Source organism: Megalobrama amblycephala, linkage group LG12 (assembly GCF_018812025.1).
Source record: "Megalobrama amblycephala isolate DHTTF-2021 linkage group LG12, ASM1881202v1, whole genome shotgun sequence".
Taxonomy (NCBI): Eukaryota; Metazoa; Chordata; class Actinopteri; order Cypriniformes; family Xenocyprididae; genus Megalobrama; species Megalobrama amblycephala.
The window spans coordinates 11,309,046-11,327,500 of NC_063055.1; the positions used below are offsets into that span (position 1 = coordinate 11,309,046).

At 37.8% G+C, this 18,455-nt stretch overlaps 1 protein-coding gene across 8 annotated transcripts in view; it reads left to right on the forward strand.

Moving 5' to 3' along the window:
* Positions 1-18,455, forward strand: part of pde4d (phosphodiesterase 4D, cAMP-specific) — a 148,136-nt gene that overhangs the window by 120,962 nt on the left and 8,719 nt on the right. For 7 of the 8 annotated variants that reach the window (XM_048208699.1, XM_048208698.1, XM_048208701.1 and 4 more), the window contains 10 exons: positions 4,068-4,259; positions 4,516-4,552; positions 4,660-4,736; positions 5,361-5,410; positions 11,670-11,782; positions 16,622-16,715; positions 17,125-17,300; positions 17,934-18,032; positions 18,142-18,306; positions 18,433-18,455. The exon at positions 18,433-18,455 is cut by the window's right edge and continues 77 nt beyond it. In XM_048208699.1, coding sequence (XP_048064656.1) covers positions 4,068-4,259; positions 4,516-4,552; positions 4,660-4,736; positions 5,361-5,410; positions 11,670-11,782; positions 16,622-16,715; positions 17,125-17,300; positions 17,934-18,032; positions 18,142-18,306; positions 18,433-18,455 — 1,026 coding nt within the window. Of the gene's footprint in view, positions 1-4,067; positions 4,260-4,515; positions 4,553-4,659; positions 4,737-5,360; positions 5,411-5,824; positions 5,895-11,669; positions 11,783-16,621; positions 16,716-17,124; positions 17,301-17,933; positions 18,033-18,141; positions 18,307-18,432 lie in introns of those variants that run through there. The other variant, XM_048208705.1, reaches the window with a different exon arrangement.

The following is an 18,455-nucleotide window of genomic DNA, read 5'->3' on the forward strand; positions in this document are numbered from 1 at the left end:
TAATGATGCTGAAATTTTAGCTTTGCCTAATTCCCATTTTAAAATATATGTAAAATTTTGGTAATTTTTCACAATATTGCTGTTTGTACTATTTTTGATCTAATAACTATAGCCTTGGTGTGCATAAGAAGCTTTTTTTCAAAAACATGTTTAAAAAAAACTTGAGCGATAGTGTACATGGAAAAACACTAACTTTTTTGCTCACCAGCCACTGTGGCTAGTGGTTTTCTAAAGTTACTAGCCACTCAGCATTTTCACTGGCCACAATTTTGATATTGATACCATGGGAAAAAACTGCCATATAAATATTTTTAATATTATCTCATAATTTGGCAGCAGGTATTTTAGGCTGCTGTCACTTTAAGACAGGACGCACGGATCCATTATACAGTTACACATGCGTTTTCTTTCTCGGCTTTTTACATTCAGTTAAAACATAACTGTGTTTACATGAATACTCACCAAGACCGGCATTCTGACATTATTTTGTGTGTATTTGAGTGTTAAGGCTCAATAAGCAGTGAAAAAGAACTCTATTTAGTACTGAGAGGTGGCTTTATGTGGCACACTTTGGGTGGGACAACAAAATACGTGCAATCCTACGAAAAATTCAAGCCCTGTAACACCAGCAATATTCATTCAGAGCAAACGTAATGAGTGAGTGAGGGGAGGCTGATTTGTTTGTCAAATCAGATACTAAAATAATATTAATAATAATAAAACAGTGCTGAATTATCTAATAAACTGTATGCCTCACTGTTTGGGAGAGACTGGAATCATTCTTTTGTGAACGGCATCAAGCTTGACATTATTTTCCTAACTTGTATAACTTGTATATTGTAAAACAATATACATACACAAATGTAGTGAATTATTTATTAAATAATTGTGCACCAGTGCAACAACTGCACATTCAAAAAAAAAAAAAAAAAAAAAAAAAAAGTCAGGCTGACTCCTTCATTCATTACTCATGATTTTGTCATGTTTGACTCATACCTTCATACTGTATGTATAAAAATAAACTATAAAATTAAAAGACATTTTTTTCAAATTTTAAGAGCAGCTCAGCAACATATGATAGATATGACAAAACAAGAATAGCTATTAATAATATTTAATTGTGCAAAAGTATTATAATATGAAAGGCTTAATACGGAGCGTCACTGAGCGCCAATGAGCATCTCGTGCGCAGAATGATGCGCTTGAAGCAACATGGAGTCACAGCGTGCAGAGGCAGCGCTTTGCATTAAAAAGTTCAAAGCACAAAGGGCTGAGATAATGATGTGTAGTGTAATATATGTATGGCTATGCAATAGTTTATTGAGCCTTTTCTTTTAATAGTTTTAAATCAAGTTCCTCCACACCAAACTCGCTCGTCCATGTCTTTATGGATCTTGCTTTGTGCACTGGTGGCGGCGTGCTTTACACCACTGCATCCGTCGCTTTGCATTGCACTTGATGTAAGGCTTGGATGCAGCTGCTCAGCCATGGAAACCCATTCCATGAAGCTCTACACACTGTTCTTGAGCTAATCTGAAGGCCACACGAAGTTTGAAGGTCTGTAGCTATTGATTCTGCAGAAAGTTGGCGACTTCTGCGCACCGTGCGCCTCAGCATGTGCTGACCCCGCTCTGTGATTTTACGAGTTGCTGTTGTTCCCAATTGCTTCCACTTTGTCATGATACCACTAACAGTTGACCGTGGAATATTTAGTAGTGAGAAATTTCACGAATGGACTTTTTTTTGCACAGGTGGCAACCAATCACGGTACCACGCTTGAATTCACTGAGCTCCTGAGAGCGATCCATTCTTTCACAAATGTTTGTAGAAGCAGTCTGCACACCTGTGGCCATGGAAGTGATTGGAACACCTGAATTCAATGATTTGGAGGGGTGTCCCAATACTTTTGGCAATATAGTGTGTGTGTGTGTGTGTGCATAAATTATATACACAGTTAAGCCAAAAATTATTCAGTCACTAGATATAATTTTTTATATTTTTTTTGCCTAAAAAATATAGGACACTATAGTTCATTTGTAGTTCATTTCAGGACACTATAGTTTATTTGTAATTGAGGATAGCAAAGTAAACTGTGACATATTTTACCCAAAAATTCTTCATGCATTGGACTACCAGTAAAATTGATAATAAATTTGGGACCAAATAACATAATTAAGATAATTTTTTTCTGACATAGTTTAACTCTGAGATCTTGTAATCTCAAAAAATGGAAATGCTGCTGTTTTTAAAACTAATGGCAGTTGCTGGACATGTTTTGTCCAATCTCTTTAGAATAGGTGAGGTGTCTTCATTTTCATATGAAAGAAACATATTGTTTTCAAATGCTTGCTGACTTGTTTATGGATATTATACATGCCCATATTCCCCTTTGTTGTGTAAGCAGTGCATTTGTGTGGCTTACAGTAAAAGGAGAACTGTCTCATTCATAATGCATGTCTAGAGTTGGGATTGTGTGAGACAGTAAGCCGGTGCATTCCTGTGATATGACCCGAGAGAGATGAGGGCAGCACATCTGCAGGCGACTCACTGCAAGCTCCAGCTTTAACTGTGAATAAGTCGGTTCTCAATGAAACACAAAAATAAAGTCAAGACCTGTTGGGTTAAAAATGTACAGGACGCATACTCCAAATATTGTTTTCTGTTTACACTGCTTTGATTGCACTGAACACAGACAATAGAAAGGTCATATGCCTGAGATTCGTTCTTGCTGACATATTTGTTCTCAGTCAAAACAAAGCTCAATCCCCTGAATTACGTGGGTCATGAATTATTGGCCCTTGATGTGCGAAACAGTACTGTCTGCTGAAGTCGCCAAGGTGCAGACTGACCCGCTAATGCAGATTTATCCATCCGCACCACGTTATTTGACTCAGATGTGAGCCTGCATGGAGGTTATGACGGTGAATAAGACTTACAGCCACGTCACCGTTCACGTCAGGAAAATACCTAGGGCAGAGCAATTATATTAATGCTCCCTGGGGATTATGGGTCAGCATGTTATTGTAAACACAGTTGGGAGGATTTAAGGACTAGGGAGATGAAGGTTAAGAATGGCACAGTCGCTGGTCTGGGGAAGCCCTCTAAATTGGGACTTTGCCGGAAGTGTTTTTTTATTGTTTATCATTTTATTGTATTAATTTGGGTTTTAATATTTTGCTGTTGCTGCACTACAAAGCTACAGTGAGCTAAATCAATATGTAATGGTTAGTCACATTACCTTGGAGCAAATGTAGGTTTTCTTACAATTTTTATTTTATTTTATTTTATTTTATTTTATTTTATTTTATTTTATTTTATTTTATTTTATTTTATTTTATTATTTTATTTTATTTTATTTTGTGTTTTGTTTATTTTCTATTATTCATATCATTACATGTTTATTTGAAAATGAGGGCTGACACAGCTTTATCCACAGCATGAATTTTGAAAAGATTTATTTAAAAATTTGAACAAGGAAAGAATACTGATTGTATTCTGTCTGGGTACCTTGTGTCATTATTATGACCTTGCAAAAGATTTGACCATATTTTTGCATAATTTCCACAAACTTTTGTCAAAATACACAGATCTTTTATAGATTTAAAAATAGATTTTATAGACTAAATATCATTCACACCACAACTATAACGATAACGGCAATTGTTGGAATCACTTTCAGAACAATTTTTTCCAGCTGATGAACGATAAAAACATTGACAGCCAATCAGAATCCATCCTGTTTTATTGAGCTCATTTAAAGCGGCAGAACACAAAACTGCAGTGTGTGCTTAGAATAAACAAAACAATATTGTTCGCTGATGTGGACGCTAATACAATTATCCTTATAGTTATATTTATAGTTATGGTTCTTGACGTAAACAGGCCTTTAGAGTAGAAAAGAAAAAGCGAATGACCAGTTCCTAATGTAAAAGTGGTCAGCATTATGCCCACATTGCCAGAAATGGGCAATTCTCATTGAAAATGACCTGAGTAACATTTTACTCTACCTCATCCAGTTTTAACATTTGACATCAGTGCCAACTGTCTTGTTGTTTTGTCTCCCCAAGCTTTGATGTGGACAATGGCACATCATCAGGACGCAGTCCGCTGGATCCCATGGCCAGCCCGGGGTCAGGTCTCATCCTCCAGGCCAACTTTGTGCACAGCCAGAGGAGAGAGTCCTTCCTGTACCGCTCTGACAGCGACTATGACCTCTCACCAAAGTCTATGTCCAGAAACTCCTCCATCGCCAGTGACATGTGAGCAAATGTCTTTTTAAATGCAGAACCGCTTAAGTGGCATGTGTTTTGTTTTTCTTTAACAAATGTGCATGTTTTGTTTTTAAATGGACGACGGTATAGCCTAAAAGTAGATTAAACTGCAGTTCTCAAAACATTTTTATAAATTATACATTTCATGTGAAAATAAAAAAGCCACTGCTGTTTTAATTAGTACTTTCTGCCTTTTTTTCTGCTTTTTTCTTCTTCCTTTTTTTTTTTTTTTTTTTTTTTGCAGACATGGGGATGACATGATTGTTACCCCTTTTGCACAGGTATTGCATTATTAAAAATGTTAATTTTAAAAGGAGATGGTTTGACAACATTACAAATTGAATACAATAATATAACACCACTGAACTAATTTTTTGTCTTCTCTCAGGTTCTGGCAAGTTTAAGGACTGTCCGGAATAATTTTGCTGCTTTAACAAATGTACAACAGGAAAGGGCCAATAACAAGTATGTTGCTTTCAGTTTAAAATATTCAAATGCACACACTTTTATCATGAAACTGTGCCCACCAAAGTGTTATTTTCCAGAGGCTTGCGTATTTTTCCAATTGTTTTTTAATAGGAGCGCCACGTTTTTTAAAACGGCAGCAGCTTGACGATGCACTGAGCGCTCTGCATTTTTTACCGGTCGCCGAGGGTTGAAGAATGTTCAGCTTTGGGTAAAACGCAGCGCTCATCGTGGTCACTTTTTACTCATCCGTCCAATCACCGTGGGGCGGGACAAAAACCACAACGACCAACATTCTGCTGGAACATTTTTATATTCATAAACAAACTATCTAGTAGGAAATCAGATACTAGTAACACTTCCGCAGATATTTTGTAGATAGCACGTAGCATCTGAAAAAAACTGGGGGAAGCGCAGTGTCACCGAAGCGCTCTCAAGCGCCCACAGCAAGGTGTTCTCAGAAGAGCGCTGGCGTTTTTAGCTGGCTAAAACACTTTGGTGGACACACAGCCTAAATCTTTTTTTTTCCAGTATTGACAGAATTTGTTCTGAGATACTGAATATATCTGTTACTTGCTTCATACACAATGACGTCACCTTTTTTTCTTTTTTTTTCTCAAACAGGAGATCCCCCATGTGTAACCCACCTCCCATCACAAAAACCTCCTACACAGGTGTCGTACCTTTGCTTTCTATATTTTAAATATTGCCATACCAACTTAACAGCAATGCTATTTTAGTATGATTTATAGTAAGCTATTTGTTAGCATTTTAAATTAGCTTTTATTTTTATATTTTCTGTTTTCATTTTAAGTTTTAGTAATTTTATGTGGATTTTTTTTGTTTTCATTTTTATTCATTTTTTTAAAATATATATTTCTATATAGCTGTAATTTATTAGGGTTTTTTTTTTTTTTTGTAATTTTAGTACTTCAACTACTTCAACAACTTCAAGTACTTTTCACTTGGGTTGTTTTGTTTTGTGGAGAACTGTTAGAGTCTGTCTGATATGACCGATGATGTTGTCCTTGTGTGGCACCTTCCGTTTTGTCTATACCAGCATGAGGGCAGCCTCCAGACATCACATATCGCACTGTGCATGTCATGTACTCTGAAGCTGATAAGGAAAAATATGTCACAATACCCTCTATGCACAAAGTAAGGCTTTAAAGATACTTTTATACTCACTTTTAACCATTTAATATACATTTAACCATTTGTTCATGCATATGTCAGCTTTATAGGGCATCCTGGGATGTGACAGTCGCTTTGCCATAATCATGAGCCACTGCTCATTTCATCGATTAGCTGCTGTTTGCGGTCTATTTATAAGGTTTGCAAAGAAAAGCTTGTTTTGAGATGCAGGTGTTTGACCTAGAACTGTAGTACCAAGTGCTCGCTGTATGTTTAGCATGAGCAGAATGTTCAGCCGCAGAGATAAAAAACACCAGTGTTATAGATTTATAATATTGATTTGTACTAGAGGCAGTGAGCAGATGGACACATTATACAATTTAACTCCCCTTGCTGAGTTTAGATGTCATGTGACCCTGATGTGTGTTGAGTGTAGGTTGACTGGATGGATGTCCATATACCATAATGTAGATTAGGATGAAGGTGCCTGTGGCTAAGGATATGACCTGTTCACCACCAGAAGGTGTGTGATGATCTGTAAACTATCACCATTCTGGCCTCAAAGAGGTCATGAAATGCGTTATTTTATTGTTTTATAATGTTTCCTGGGGTGCACTTATAATGTTAGTATGCTTTTTCATCAAAAATTGTTATAATTTAGAAATAAAAAGCATTTTTCCTACCCAAATTTTAGCCCTCTTATTTGAATGCTCTGTTTTATGGGGCGTGTCTGCTGTGAGACTTCAGTGTAAACGCCCACTGCTGTGATTGGCTAACATCTTTGCCTATGAAATAGCTAAGTATGAAATAGCTAAGTATTATTCTGTCAAACTTTTAGCACGCTTTAGCACTATTACAGTTCTCAAGGTTAACTAATTGTGAAGAGTGTTGATTATAGCATTACATTTAGATCTATGGCATTATATTTAGATCGTGGTATGAAAGGTTGCAGTGATGAACATTGTAGCCGATCACAGACATGTTGTTGAGTGCATGAAAGCAGTGATCTTGTCTTTGCAACTCAATTTCTGCACACTAACTAATGCTTTCATCATAACTAACATTACAAACCCGATTTAACGTAGAGATTTGTTGAATAAAATGGGAGTTTTGGCACGAGTCCAGAACTCAGTCACTGATAAACTTGTGCTGTGATTGACAGCTCCAGCGATTGTAAAGGGAGCGTTCTTTTATCGTTTTCTATATATAATATAATCACCATTTAAATAAGATTATTTTCATCCTACTAAGAGAAATACGTTTAGTCACTGGTTTGATTTACTGACAAAATGCAATTGATTTACCAAAGAATCCACAGTGAAATGTACCGAGTACAAATAAATAATGCTCAACTGAGACGTTCACATTGTTGAAAATAAATAAACATATTCCTAGCATAAGGATCCTTTGAAAGGTAATGTTATTTTTATGCTGCGTTCACACCGAATGCATCTGGGGCGTCAAATTCGCGCCAGACGCATCTAGTTGGACGCTTGAACATTTTGAAGTCAGACGCTTCAGATGCGCGTAAAACTCGCTCAATTCGCGCGTCTAAACAAAGTGTGTTCAGACCTTCCATCTCTTTCTGCACAGAATCCTCTGAATAAACACATCATCTTGTCAGTTGGAAACTAGTAGCGGCAATTTTTTGTTATGCCGGCCGGCTTTTGCTAGCGAGCAGGTGGGCTATGACCAACGGCTAAAGTCATGCAAAGCGTTTTACAACTAACCGGATTGTCCGATTTCTTCGCTTATCCTCTTCCAGGCAAGGTCTTTTTTATTCCTGTCTCTATAAAAATATGATGACACATCATAGAGCTCAGGGTGGCCACACACAGCGACTATTATCTTTGTTCTGGTCTCCACCACTGATCATGTCATAAACACGTTACCAAAGCAGAGTCCCTGATTGGTTAACGCGCCGCGAATTTACGCCAAAGTTCAGATTTTTCAACTCAGGCATCTAGGGTGTCAGACGCTCAATTCGCGCGTCAGACGCGTCAGGCGCGTGAACGCTCAATTCGCGCCACGCCATTCGCGCGTCAACGGCCGATTCGCGCCGCGCTATACGCTTGATTTGCGCCGCAGGATGACTAGACGCGCGTTTACATGTTAACATGTAAATCAGACGCCCCAGACGCGTTCGGTGTGAACGCAGCATTAGTCCTCTATCGCTATTCTCTCCTCGTCATCTTACTAACATGCCAGTGGGAGGGGCTAACGTTGCAGTTATGAAATAGGCATTGATTTCGTCTGTGGAGGCGGCGTTTCCCCTATAGATTCACCTATACATTCCAGGACGAGTCATTCACTGGGCCTGTTGTCAATAAAAACTTTTATTGGATTAACAAGGAAGTTTTCAGTTCTGAAACAGTTCAGTTTCTTATAGTAAGATAACCTCTTATATATCAAAAGCTCAAGGAAAAGTTGATTTCTCAACTCATGACCCCTTTAAGCAAGACACTTAGGCTACGTTCAGAATGCAGGTAAATGTGGCCCAAATCCCAAATGAGCAAATTTTTTTGCTCATATGCCACATGGAATCTGATGTTTTCGATTCTGATTTGGGCCATTTCCATGTGGTCCTAAATTCAATACAGATCTGATGTTTTGCAATGTGACATCAGTCTGAAAAGTCAAATCGAAATTTATGCAACTTTTACATCACTCTAGATCGACATTCATCACAATTCTGTGCTCATGGGAGTCTCTTCAAAGATTTTACATGCATAGTTATCAGGACAGTTGCAAAAGGTAGTCAGTGAAAGACAGTGATATGTGAGAGTTCTTAAGTATTACAGTGACAGCTCTATATACAAGCAAAACATGATAAATGTTTAAAAACGATTTTGTGTTTTATATTGCCTGCGCATAAATTCGCTAGCTTCCACAGCAGATCTCACAATATATAAACGTGTAAACACTTACTTTAATGTCCTCCGTGTTTATGACAGCGTGCTGCGTGATGTCTTTTTATTGTTCTTTTGTGCACTTTGTGAACTTTGGGGTGGTACTCTGTGTGTTTTGACCGCAGGACCAGAGTCTAAGTGAATTTCCCCCTCAGAAAGTTCCTGCTTGCGAGGTAGTACTTTTTAAAAGTTCAGGAACTTTTGGGGGTGGGACTTGGGCACTCAACATGCAGATTGGTTGACTCCACGCAGCATTTTTAATGGTTGACTCCATGCAGCATTTTATTTCAACCACCATTTTTAAAAGTCTGTTGCAGTGCGTGCAGTTAAGAGTTGTTTGCCATTCAAATCAACGATGGAGTTTAAAACATACGACAGATAAACCGACAATAAGGTTTAGGCTTTATTAAGCTTATATGCGGAGGACGAAATCCAGTGGAAACTGGAAAGTTGCGCACAGTCCTACGTCACCGGACTAATTTGCTCAATCTTCACGGTACTTTAGACTGTGACGGAAACGCAGACAGCAACAGATATGGGGGAAAAAAGTTCCTGGGACAAATTGTTCTGGGTAATTTTGGTGGAAACGTAGCTATATTTAGAGACCAGAACATTATAGAGAAGTGGGCTTTTCAAACTTTTTTGATGCCAAGGATCAAAATACGGTATTATTCAAACTGTGGAGAACCTGTTTTCTAAAATATAAAGGCAGCTATATATTTTAAAGCTGTATTATTCTGTGTAAGAAAAATGTGTCATTAAAAAGAAAACATGTTTAAAAGTAAAAGTAATTGCGATTTATGTTGTAAAGAAATTATTGAAGTATTGGTAAATAAATTACCAGTATCTGGTAAATATTATTATTCCAATTAATAATCAGTCATTCAAATATATTTATCTAGCAGCTTTAACAATACATAATGGTCCAAAACCCTTTCCCCCCAATTTTTTTTCTTTGAAATTTGTACAGACCCCATTTTATGGCCTTGTTTCAATAACCCCTGCCCTAAAAAATGCATAGCAGCATTCTAAAAACACCCTGAACCCCTTTGAAACTGCTCCACTAAGTACTTAAAAACACTAAGAACAACTTAAAATCTTCATAGCAATGTTAGGAACAATCCAGAAACTGCAAAGTTTTGCACCGAATTGCATTCACTTTTTTCCAGAAAATCGCAGAATTTTATTCAAGCCGTCCGAGTAGCAATTCACAAATAAACACAAATTCTGCTCACAATGGGGGAATAAAGGCTTAACTAAACAAGATTAGAAGAGACTTTCATTGCAAATACATCTTTTTAAGGTCATCTTTTGTGTATCCAAACACATACTCTTACACTAGCAAATGCTGATGTTTTGGTGAGGAGTTCCTGGCTGACAAGGCAGTGAGAGTCTGTGACCCAGATTGAAGGATTCCAGTCCAGCTTTTCGCCACAGCTCTCCTGTCTATGGAGCCAGTGCCCTCTCATGGGCTGGTGTATGATGTCGCGCTAAGCACGAGAAGAATGTCATTGACGTCAGTGCAGTCTCTTTCAGAGAAAGTGGCACCCCAGCCCTGTGTACTTCACCGCACATGCAGAAAGAGAGAGAGAGAGACACACACAGGCAGGCAATGAATAAGATAATGCATGCTTTGTTACAGCAGTGTACATGTGGCACATGCATTCCGTCTTGTTTTGTTTTCATAGTTGTTTGCAACATGTCTAGCATAGCTACACTGACGTCTGTTGTGTTAGTGTTTTGTTATTTTGTTTCACTTATTTTTATGCCCTCATATGGTCATCCTAAGTTAACCTTCTGGAAATGCACATGCAACAAATGAATTTCCATGAACTCCATAAACCATAAAAAGTCTAATAAAGATTTTCACAATTTCAGTAGAAATTGATTTACTATCTTTATAAACATAAATCACAAAGCATCCTCTTTAAGAGCAAAAGCACAACCAGCCTTTCTCAAAGCGTCAGGTGTAAAGGACCCAAGCTCCTCAGCTCTAAATCCTGTAAAGTTCATGCCGGGTTTTAGCTGTAGTCCTCTCTCTCCTGCATGCAGCAGCACTGCCAGGCTTCAGGCTTCTGTTTCAAGAGGAAGCTCGGCTCACGTTCGGCTAGCGACGCTCCACGGCTGCCCCGCGCTCGTGCAGGGCATCCACCGCTCTGAGAAAAGGGGGCAGGCAGATGCGATCACCTTTGTTCATTTTTGCGGCAGCCCAGCATGAGGACTGGAGACGGGGACTAGTCACTCATCTCTTGGCGTCAGCCCTCTGTATGCTTTGCGTTTGTGCTCGTATGCGTGTATGAGCGAGTATACATGTGTGTTATTGTTATGACACTATGCCTGTATGCTTTTGTTATGGGCCGGATCACATGCTCCTAAGGGCTCCTGCACGCTACTCTTCTTCTTGGATGTAGACCGGCATCTGTCACGCAGAGATGGGCCTGCCCACAGCAATGACATTCTCTCTGTCCCGAGATGAGAGGTTTCACTCGGGGCTTCTCGAACATGTAGGACTATAGATTCTGCAGTCGAGCGTGTGTTGTCGTTTTGTTTGCAAGCGGTGTGAGAGTGTTGATTTGTGTGGCCCCTTTGTATGTTTTCTTAAGGGATATAGTGTTCCCTGCTTCTCACGAGATCTGACTCCCACTCCTGGTTGTTACGGTGCCTCATTCGGATTACGGCTCTGCTGTTTTTGGAAACCTTGTTTTTGGCTCGATTTGGAGCCCCATCATTCACTGTGGAGGGCTTCAGCACAGCATGAAGAATCACCCATGCGTTCTGTCGGGATATCCCAACATGGCGGTCTACAGCAGTTTGGGCCCTCTGCTGGGAGCCTCAACTAGACACCTAAAGCATCTGAGATCTGACTCCTTGCCTCCTTCTCTTCCTCCAGAGGAGGCCTACCAGAAGCTGGCCACAGAGACCCTGGAGGAGCTGGACTGGTGCCTCGACCAGCTTGAGACCCTACAAACCAGGCATTCGGTCAGCGAGATGGCATCCAACAAGGTAAGAAGGTCTTGGTGTCATTGTCTTCTCTTTTACTGTTTAAGATGGTTCACCAAGTTGACCAAGTGCAATTATTGATATCTCAGGTTTTCATATTCCACTCACAATCACACTAAGGACTTGTATTGACTATTTATAACTTTTTTATTATTATGTTTTATTTTTTTTATTTTACAGCTTTATGCTTTGAGTATTTTGCACTTGTGCACAATATTATATTGTGTTATAATGCCTCAAGAACAAATTACTATTTTAAGACTTTTTTTTTATGTTGTCACAAATGTTTGTTGTTGTTGTTTGTTGAGCCCTAGTAGACCTGATCACAAGGAGATAAATATGCATCACACCTGACTGCATTTGCCACTCCATCATACTGTGATTGTAGCCTGAGATGTCAGTGTTGTGCATTGGTTCAAACGTGAGCAGCAGATGACTGATATTCTAAAATGGCAATCAGATCATATAATAAACAACTAAAGTGTTTAGTTGTTTCGAAATTAAGATGATTTTGATCATTTGGTGTCTTTTAACCAGCTCACTGTTTGGAATAACAGCAGCAGAATCGTCATTCAGGCTGCACTGAGCATGCCCACAGTCTCCAGCAAGGCCCTTGTACACATACAGCATGCTAATCAGCCTGTAGTGTGTATCTCGTCCAGTCCACTCGGCCACAGCATCTCTTAAAATGACAAAATTCGAAATGCTTCTAATATTGCTTACGCAACCAGGCTAAAGGTCTGACAGAGGTGACCAGACATGAGTAACAGAAGAGTCAAATACTCACATTTTCATATGTCTCACTTGAACGAATCCCCCCCCCCTTCCCTCCTCAATACCCAGTATCCATGGAAACGCACAAGGCCTGTCAGTTTGCTTTGTTGCTTTAGCTCAATAGCAATAGTGGCGTATCCCGTATAAAACTGCCTCACAGTCACCACGCAAGTGTTATATCCTACCCGACGGATATAAATAACATTGTTTTCGTGCTGTTTTAGAACAGAAATAGCTACTGCTAATCTGTTTTGAAAAAACTTTTGTTGTTGTTGTGTATAGATGTCCAGCTGCCATTGCTTTCATGATTTATTAGCAGTCAGAATGTTCATATTGGTCCAGGTGCTTGAATATGTCTTCCATTTCAATTACAGAAAAACATCTATTTCACCATAAGAATCCAATTTAGTTATGTTTTATAACTCTAAAATGTAAATATTATCTATGGGGATTACTCTGTAAGGTGGTGTTTCAAGCTGAACTACACTTTTGTTCACTTTTGTCAAATTAGGCCACATACATATTTTATATTTTAGAGATTTTAAGGCTCAAACTTTAGCATGCATTAACATGCACATGTGACTTACGCTGTCAACAAACAATCATTTTAATAATATTTTTATTATAATATTTAATTATAAAAAAGTATTATAGTATTATACTATAATTATAACATATTATAATGGTATTTTTTATTTTACATTTTGATATTATATTTTATGCTATTTATATAATATATATTATTTTTATTATTAATGTTTATATTAATGTGCTATTATATTTACTATATATTGCTGCAACCAAATCACATCAAAGTCAAACTAATGCTTCTATAATACAGCAAAAATCATTTTGTTAACATTTTTTTATTTATTTTTTTATTAATTGAATTATTTTTTTTTTTCATGCAACTTTTCTTGTTAGTTCAGATATTATTATGAGTCACTCTTTTTGAACCATCAGTCAATAAGTCTGGTGAACACCACAGTTGTTTTCAAGGAAGTCATTTTACTGTTCATTTTGATTAATTTTAACTTCATTTGATCTGATGATGTGGATGATGGACAGTGTCACTGAAAAAAAGTATGGTTTACATACAATATGATCTGGTATGTAGTAATATTTATTTTGATTTATTTTTATATTGTTTGCTCATCTGATTTGCATCTGAGAAAATACAATTTTTCAAAGCTGTATACAGTGTTACGGATATTGTGATGTATCAAAAAAAGCTTAATGGCTTTGTTCAGTTTAGTCTGCTGCAGCAGTATATGTGCAATTCATATTAGAATAAGGATTGTTATTTTGACCTGTTATATCATAATTAATAGATGTCAAAGTTTAGAAGAAATATTGAATGAATGTTGTTTTGATCTACAAGGTGTATTATTAAACTAGAGGGATGGGTCCAGGAACAAATCATTATTTAGGCCTGTCCCAGAAAACACATTTTCAAGAAATCACAGCTACAAATTGTGTGATATCTTCCCATTTTTAGCTCGGAGACGTGTTTTAACACCCTCTAGATGTTCCAACAATAGAAACACAGTCACCTCTGTCCGCACGGACCCGCAACAGCCTATTACCGTCGGCTCATCTGCTCCAGTAAAGCTGCAAATTACTCGGCATCCCACTAGTGGTACACAGGGACCAGAAGTGTGAAATAATCCCTGACCATGTTCTGTCAGCTCTACTGCCTCAGCTCTTTATTTGCTGCCGCGCAGTACGTACTTATGCCACCAGTTCTGTCCAGCTCAGTTTAAAGACACAGGTTTTGGTACAATACCTCAATGACATTTCTAAAAATGTACCTAGCCTACAGGTACATTTTTAGTCACTCGCTCTCAGGGTACAGTGTGGTTTGTGGATAGTAGGCCATTGGAAGTCTGTGATACAGTTATCGTACATGTGGCCAAATAATGCAGTCCTAGGCCATTTATGTTATATTGTGAATTTATTTACTTAAAGCATTTATTATATTCATAGCTGGCATGGAGCTACATTAGCTGTAAAAAAAGTTTTTTTTAAAATTGGTAAATAGATATATATATACAAAGTTCTGTCATGAAAATCTAGATGGCGCAGACCTTCACCTACCCCAGCTCCACCTGTATATATCTATTTATTAATTTAAAATGTATTTTATTTTATATTTAATGTGTATTATCTAATGTACAAGTTTATATTAAATATATAATAAAATCTATCATTTTTGTGATCATGGCATAGGGTAGGGCTAGTAAAAAGTCTGGGACAGCGGGGAAAAAAGTTATTGTTTAGCCCTCAGAAACCTTTCTTCCTTCCAGTTACAAGTCAATGAGAGAATTAAATGGCACATTTCCCGGCACTCTTTTTGCTTTATTCAAGGGCTCATTAACAATTTACCAGGACAAATCTAGAACGGCGTCATCAGTTTATTTTGTTCTTGTTCATATCACATATGGTCTCCATTGACTCCCCTCTGTGGATTTATGTGAATGAACTTCACTGAATATTTTATGAGTCTGGTTGACACAATGTCCGCTTCCAAACATCACGTCATGTCATGAAGATTACCTCAGCCCTCCGCACATACACACGCATCTGTCCGCACACATATGCGCGTAGTCGAACATGACGTGAATATGCATTAATAAAAACCACACATAATGACTGTGTGCCCTTTTGGGGAGCTATCTGCTGTATTACACAGCTCTTATACAAAGAACACATCCTCCAACTGAGCTGCAGACATCCAGACGATGAAGTGGGAGGGGTCCCGGGGAGCGATGCACTCCCAGAGGATTTACATGCAAGCTCGGCCAATCGGCTGCAGCATGAGCTCATTCTAATCCGGAGGAGCTGCCTGATTGGCAGGGCTGCACTCAGAGACTCTCACCTGAATGATTGTGTGAAACACAGCCTTATTTGGAAGCTGTTAACTGGGCATATTTTCCTTCCAAGGCACAGGCATTTTTCAGTCTATTTAGTTTGAAGAGTGTGCAGCGTACGCAGAGAGAGATGCTATCAGACAATGCCATGGCTTCTTCACGCCCTCCTTTGTCGTAGATGGAATCTTGCCAGGTTTCTTAACAATGGAGTCAGCCGTCGTGAGGAATGCCCTGGAATTTCTGGACTTTTCGGATGGGGTTTAGCATAATATCGTAATGTTAGTTCAGGTGGATTAAAAATAAATGGAGCTTTGAGACCGTCTGGGCTGAGCAGTTTGTGTTTATCTTCCCTATCAGCCAGTGTTTTCTAATCTCATCTACTATCTGGACTTACTCGTTCAAAATGCCTGAGGCAAATTATTTGCTGTCAGTTTCTTGGGGGTACATAAAGGTGAGTTAATTAATCATGAAATTCTGTATTCTTATAATGGAATGGTGTTGGACAGACTGCTATTGTTTTTTATTGGCATTCAGTATGTGGTTACACAAAGAAAAAAAAGGCTGCATAAAGAACATAGATAATGACAGACAGGTATTTAAATGAATTGGTTTGTTAGTTAATGGCATTTTTGTATATTCTTTACCTCATTGTTAGTTTTTGCTTCCCCATTTTCATCTAGGCTATTTAAACCCAAACTACTATAAAAAGCACCAGCACAACATATGCTGTCGCTGGGCTTTTTTTAGTTGTTTGCATTTATCTCAGTTTTCATCTCCAGTTTGTTCTTGCAAATCTTGATCTGGTGTGACCCAGCAGGTCGTTTTGACCTGACATTCTTAACTATGTGATGAGAGGATTCATTTGTTTTGGGTTGTTTGGAGGACTCAGCCTTGAAAACATGGCATATCTGCCAACTGATTGCGACACAGCTGACAAGTGAAAATCCATTAAATGTTCAAAAAAAAAAAAAAAAAAAAAAGAGGTAAAATGGTGTCTTGTTCAGCAATTAATGTTAGAAGGGGTGTTTCAAACAATAGTACAAAAAAATATTACACAACACATCTTTTACTTAAAACTTTTTTACTTTGAACTGATTTTTTTGGTCCAATATTTATTTAATTTTTTTTCTTTCACATAAAATAGGTCTAATTGGCAAAAAAAAAAAAACATTTTCATTGTTTGTTTATCTCTCAACAGTTCAAGAGGATGTTGAACAGAGAACTGACTCACCTCTCAGAGATGAGCCGATCTGGTAACCAGGTATCCGAGTTCATCTCCAGTACATTCTTAGGTGAGTGTCCCACAAAAAAAACAATAAAAATCAAATATGGATGTTAACATTATTGTTGTACACTGAACGTATGTAATGTGGGAACATGCATTGCATTGCATAATGGAGTTAAAGAGGAATAGCGTTTTGACTGGAGGAGGGCAGCTATGTGAATTTTTGGGGGTAACTCAGAGAACTAGGACAAACGAAGTGCTGATTATGAGCAAAAAAAGTAGGCCAACAGCAGCTCTGTAGCCTGATGGCCGTGTAGCTGAGTAATCACACCACAAGTAAGACCATTAAATGACCATAGCTCACCATTCATTTACAAAACTGCAAATCAGTGGCTGTAATGACACATGCTGTGCTTTTACCCATGAGCGCCTCTGATTTCTAGAACCTTCTCTGAGCACTTTATGTGTTTCTGTAGACAAGCAACACGAGGTGGAAATGCCATCGCCCCAGTCCCAAAAAGACAAGGAGAAGAAGAAAAGGCCGATGTCCCAGATTAGCGGTGTAAAAAAACTAACGCACAGTTCCAGCCTTACCAACTGTAACATCCCCCGGTTTGGGGTCAAAACTGAAACAGAAGATGAGCTGGCCAAGGTATGCAAAGCCTATATATATATATATATATATATATATATATATATATATATATATATATATATATATATATATATATATATATATAAAAAAAGAAATATGCACTACAATTCTAATGTTTGAATTAAATTGATCAAAAGTGACAGTAAAGGCATTTATAATGTTACAAAAAAAATATTTCAAATAAATGAATAAATGCTGTTATTTTGTATTCATCAAAGAATCATTTCAACATTGATAATAATAAGAAATAAGATAATAATGAGAAAATAATGTTACTTGAGCACCAAATCAGCATATTAGAATGATTTCTGGAGGATCATATGGCACTGAAGACTGGAGTCATGATGCTGAAATTTAACATTACCATCACAGGAATAAATTACATTTTAAAATGTATTAAAATGGAAATCTTATTTATTTTAAATTGCAATAATATGTCACAATATAACTGTTTTTGCTGCACTTTTGATCAAATAAATGCAGTCTTCATGAGCATAAGAGACTTCTTTTAAAAATATTAAAAACTTTTGAATGGTAATGTATGTAGTTAAAAGACTATATAAATAAGAAATTTACAGAAAACTGCAATATTGGACATCTAACAGCATGTGTTTCACTTTGTCATTTCAGGAGCTTGAAGATGTAAATAAATGGGGCCTTAATGTCTTCAAAGTGTCAGAATTTTCTGGGAACAGACCTTTAACGGTTATGATGCACACAATATTCCAGGTACTTTTTTACAATATTGTCTCACTCAAGGTCATGTTTGCTTCAGTGTCTTTTTATAAGTTGCTGCTGCTAACAAGGACAAACCATGTGGGTCGTCTTTCCACTGTAGGAGAGGGACTTGTTAAAGACGTTTAAAATTCCCCTCGACACGTTTATCACCTATCTGATGACTTTAGAGGACCATTACCATGCTGACGTTGCCTATCACAACAACATCCACGCTGCTGATGTCACACAGTCCACTCACGTCCTGCTATCAACCCCTGCCCTTGAGGTACGATACAGCTGTCCCAGTATGCAGTGCTGCGAGAATGCCATTTCTTCTGATTGTTGAGTAGTAAAGAAAGTGGATAATGATGTGAGATTTGAGAAACTCTGTCTGTCTGTCTGTTATTTTCAGGCTGTGTTTACAGACCTTGAAAT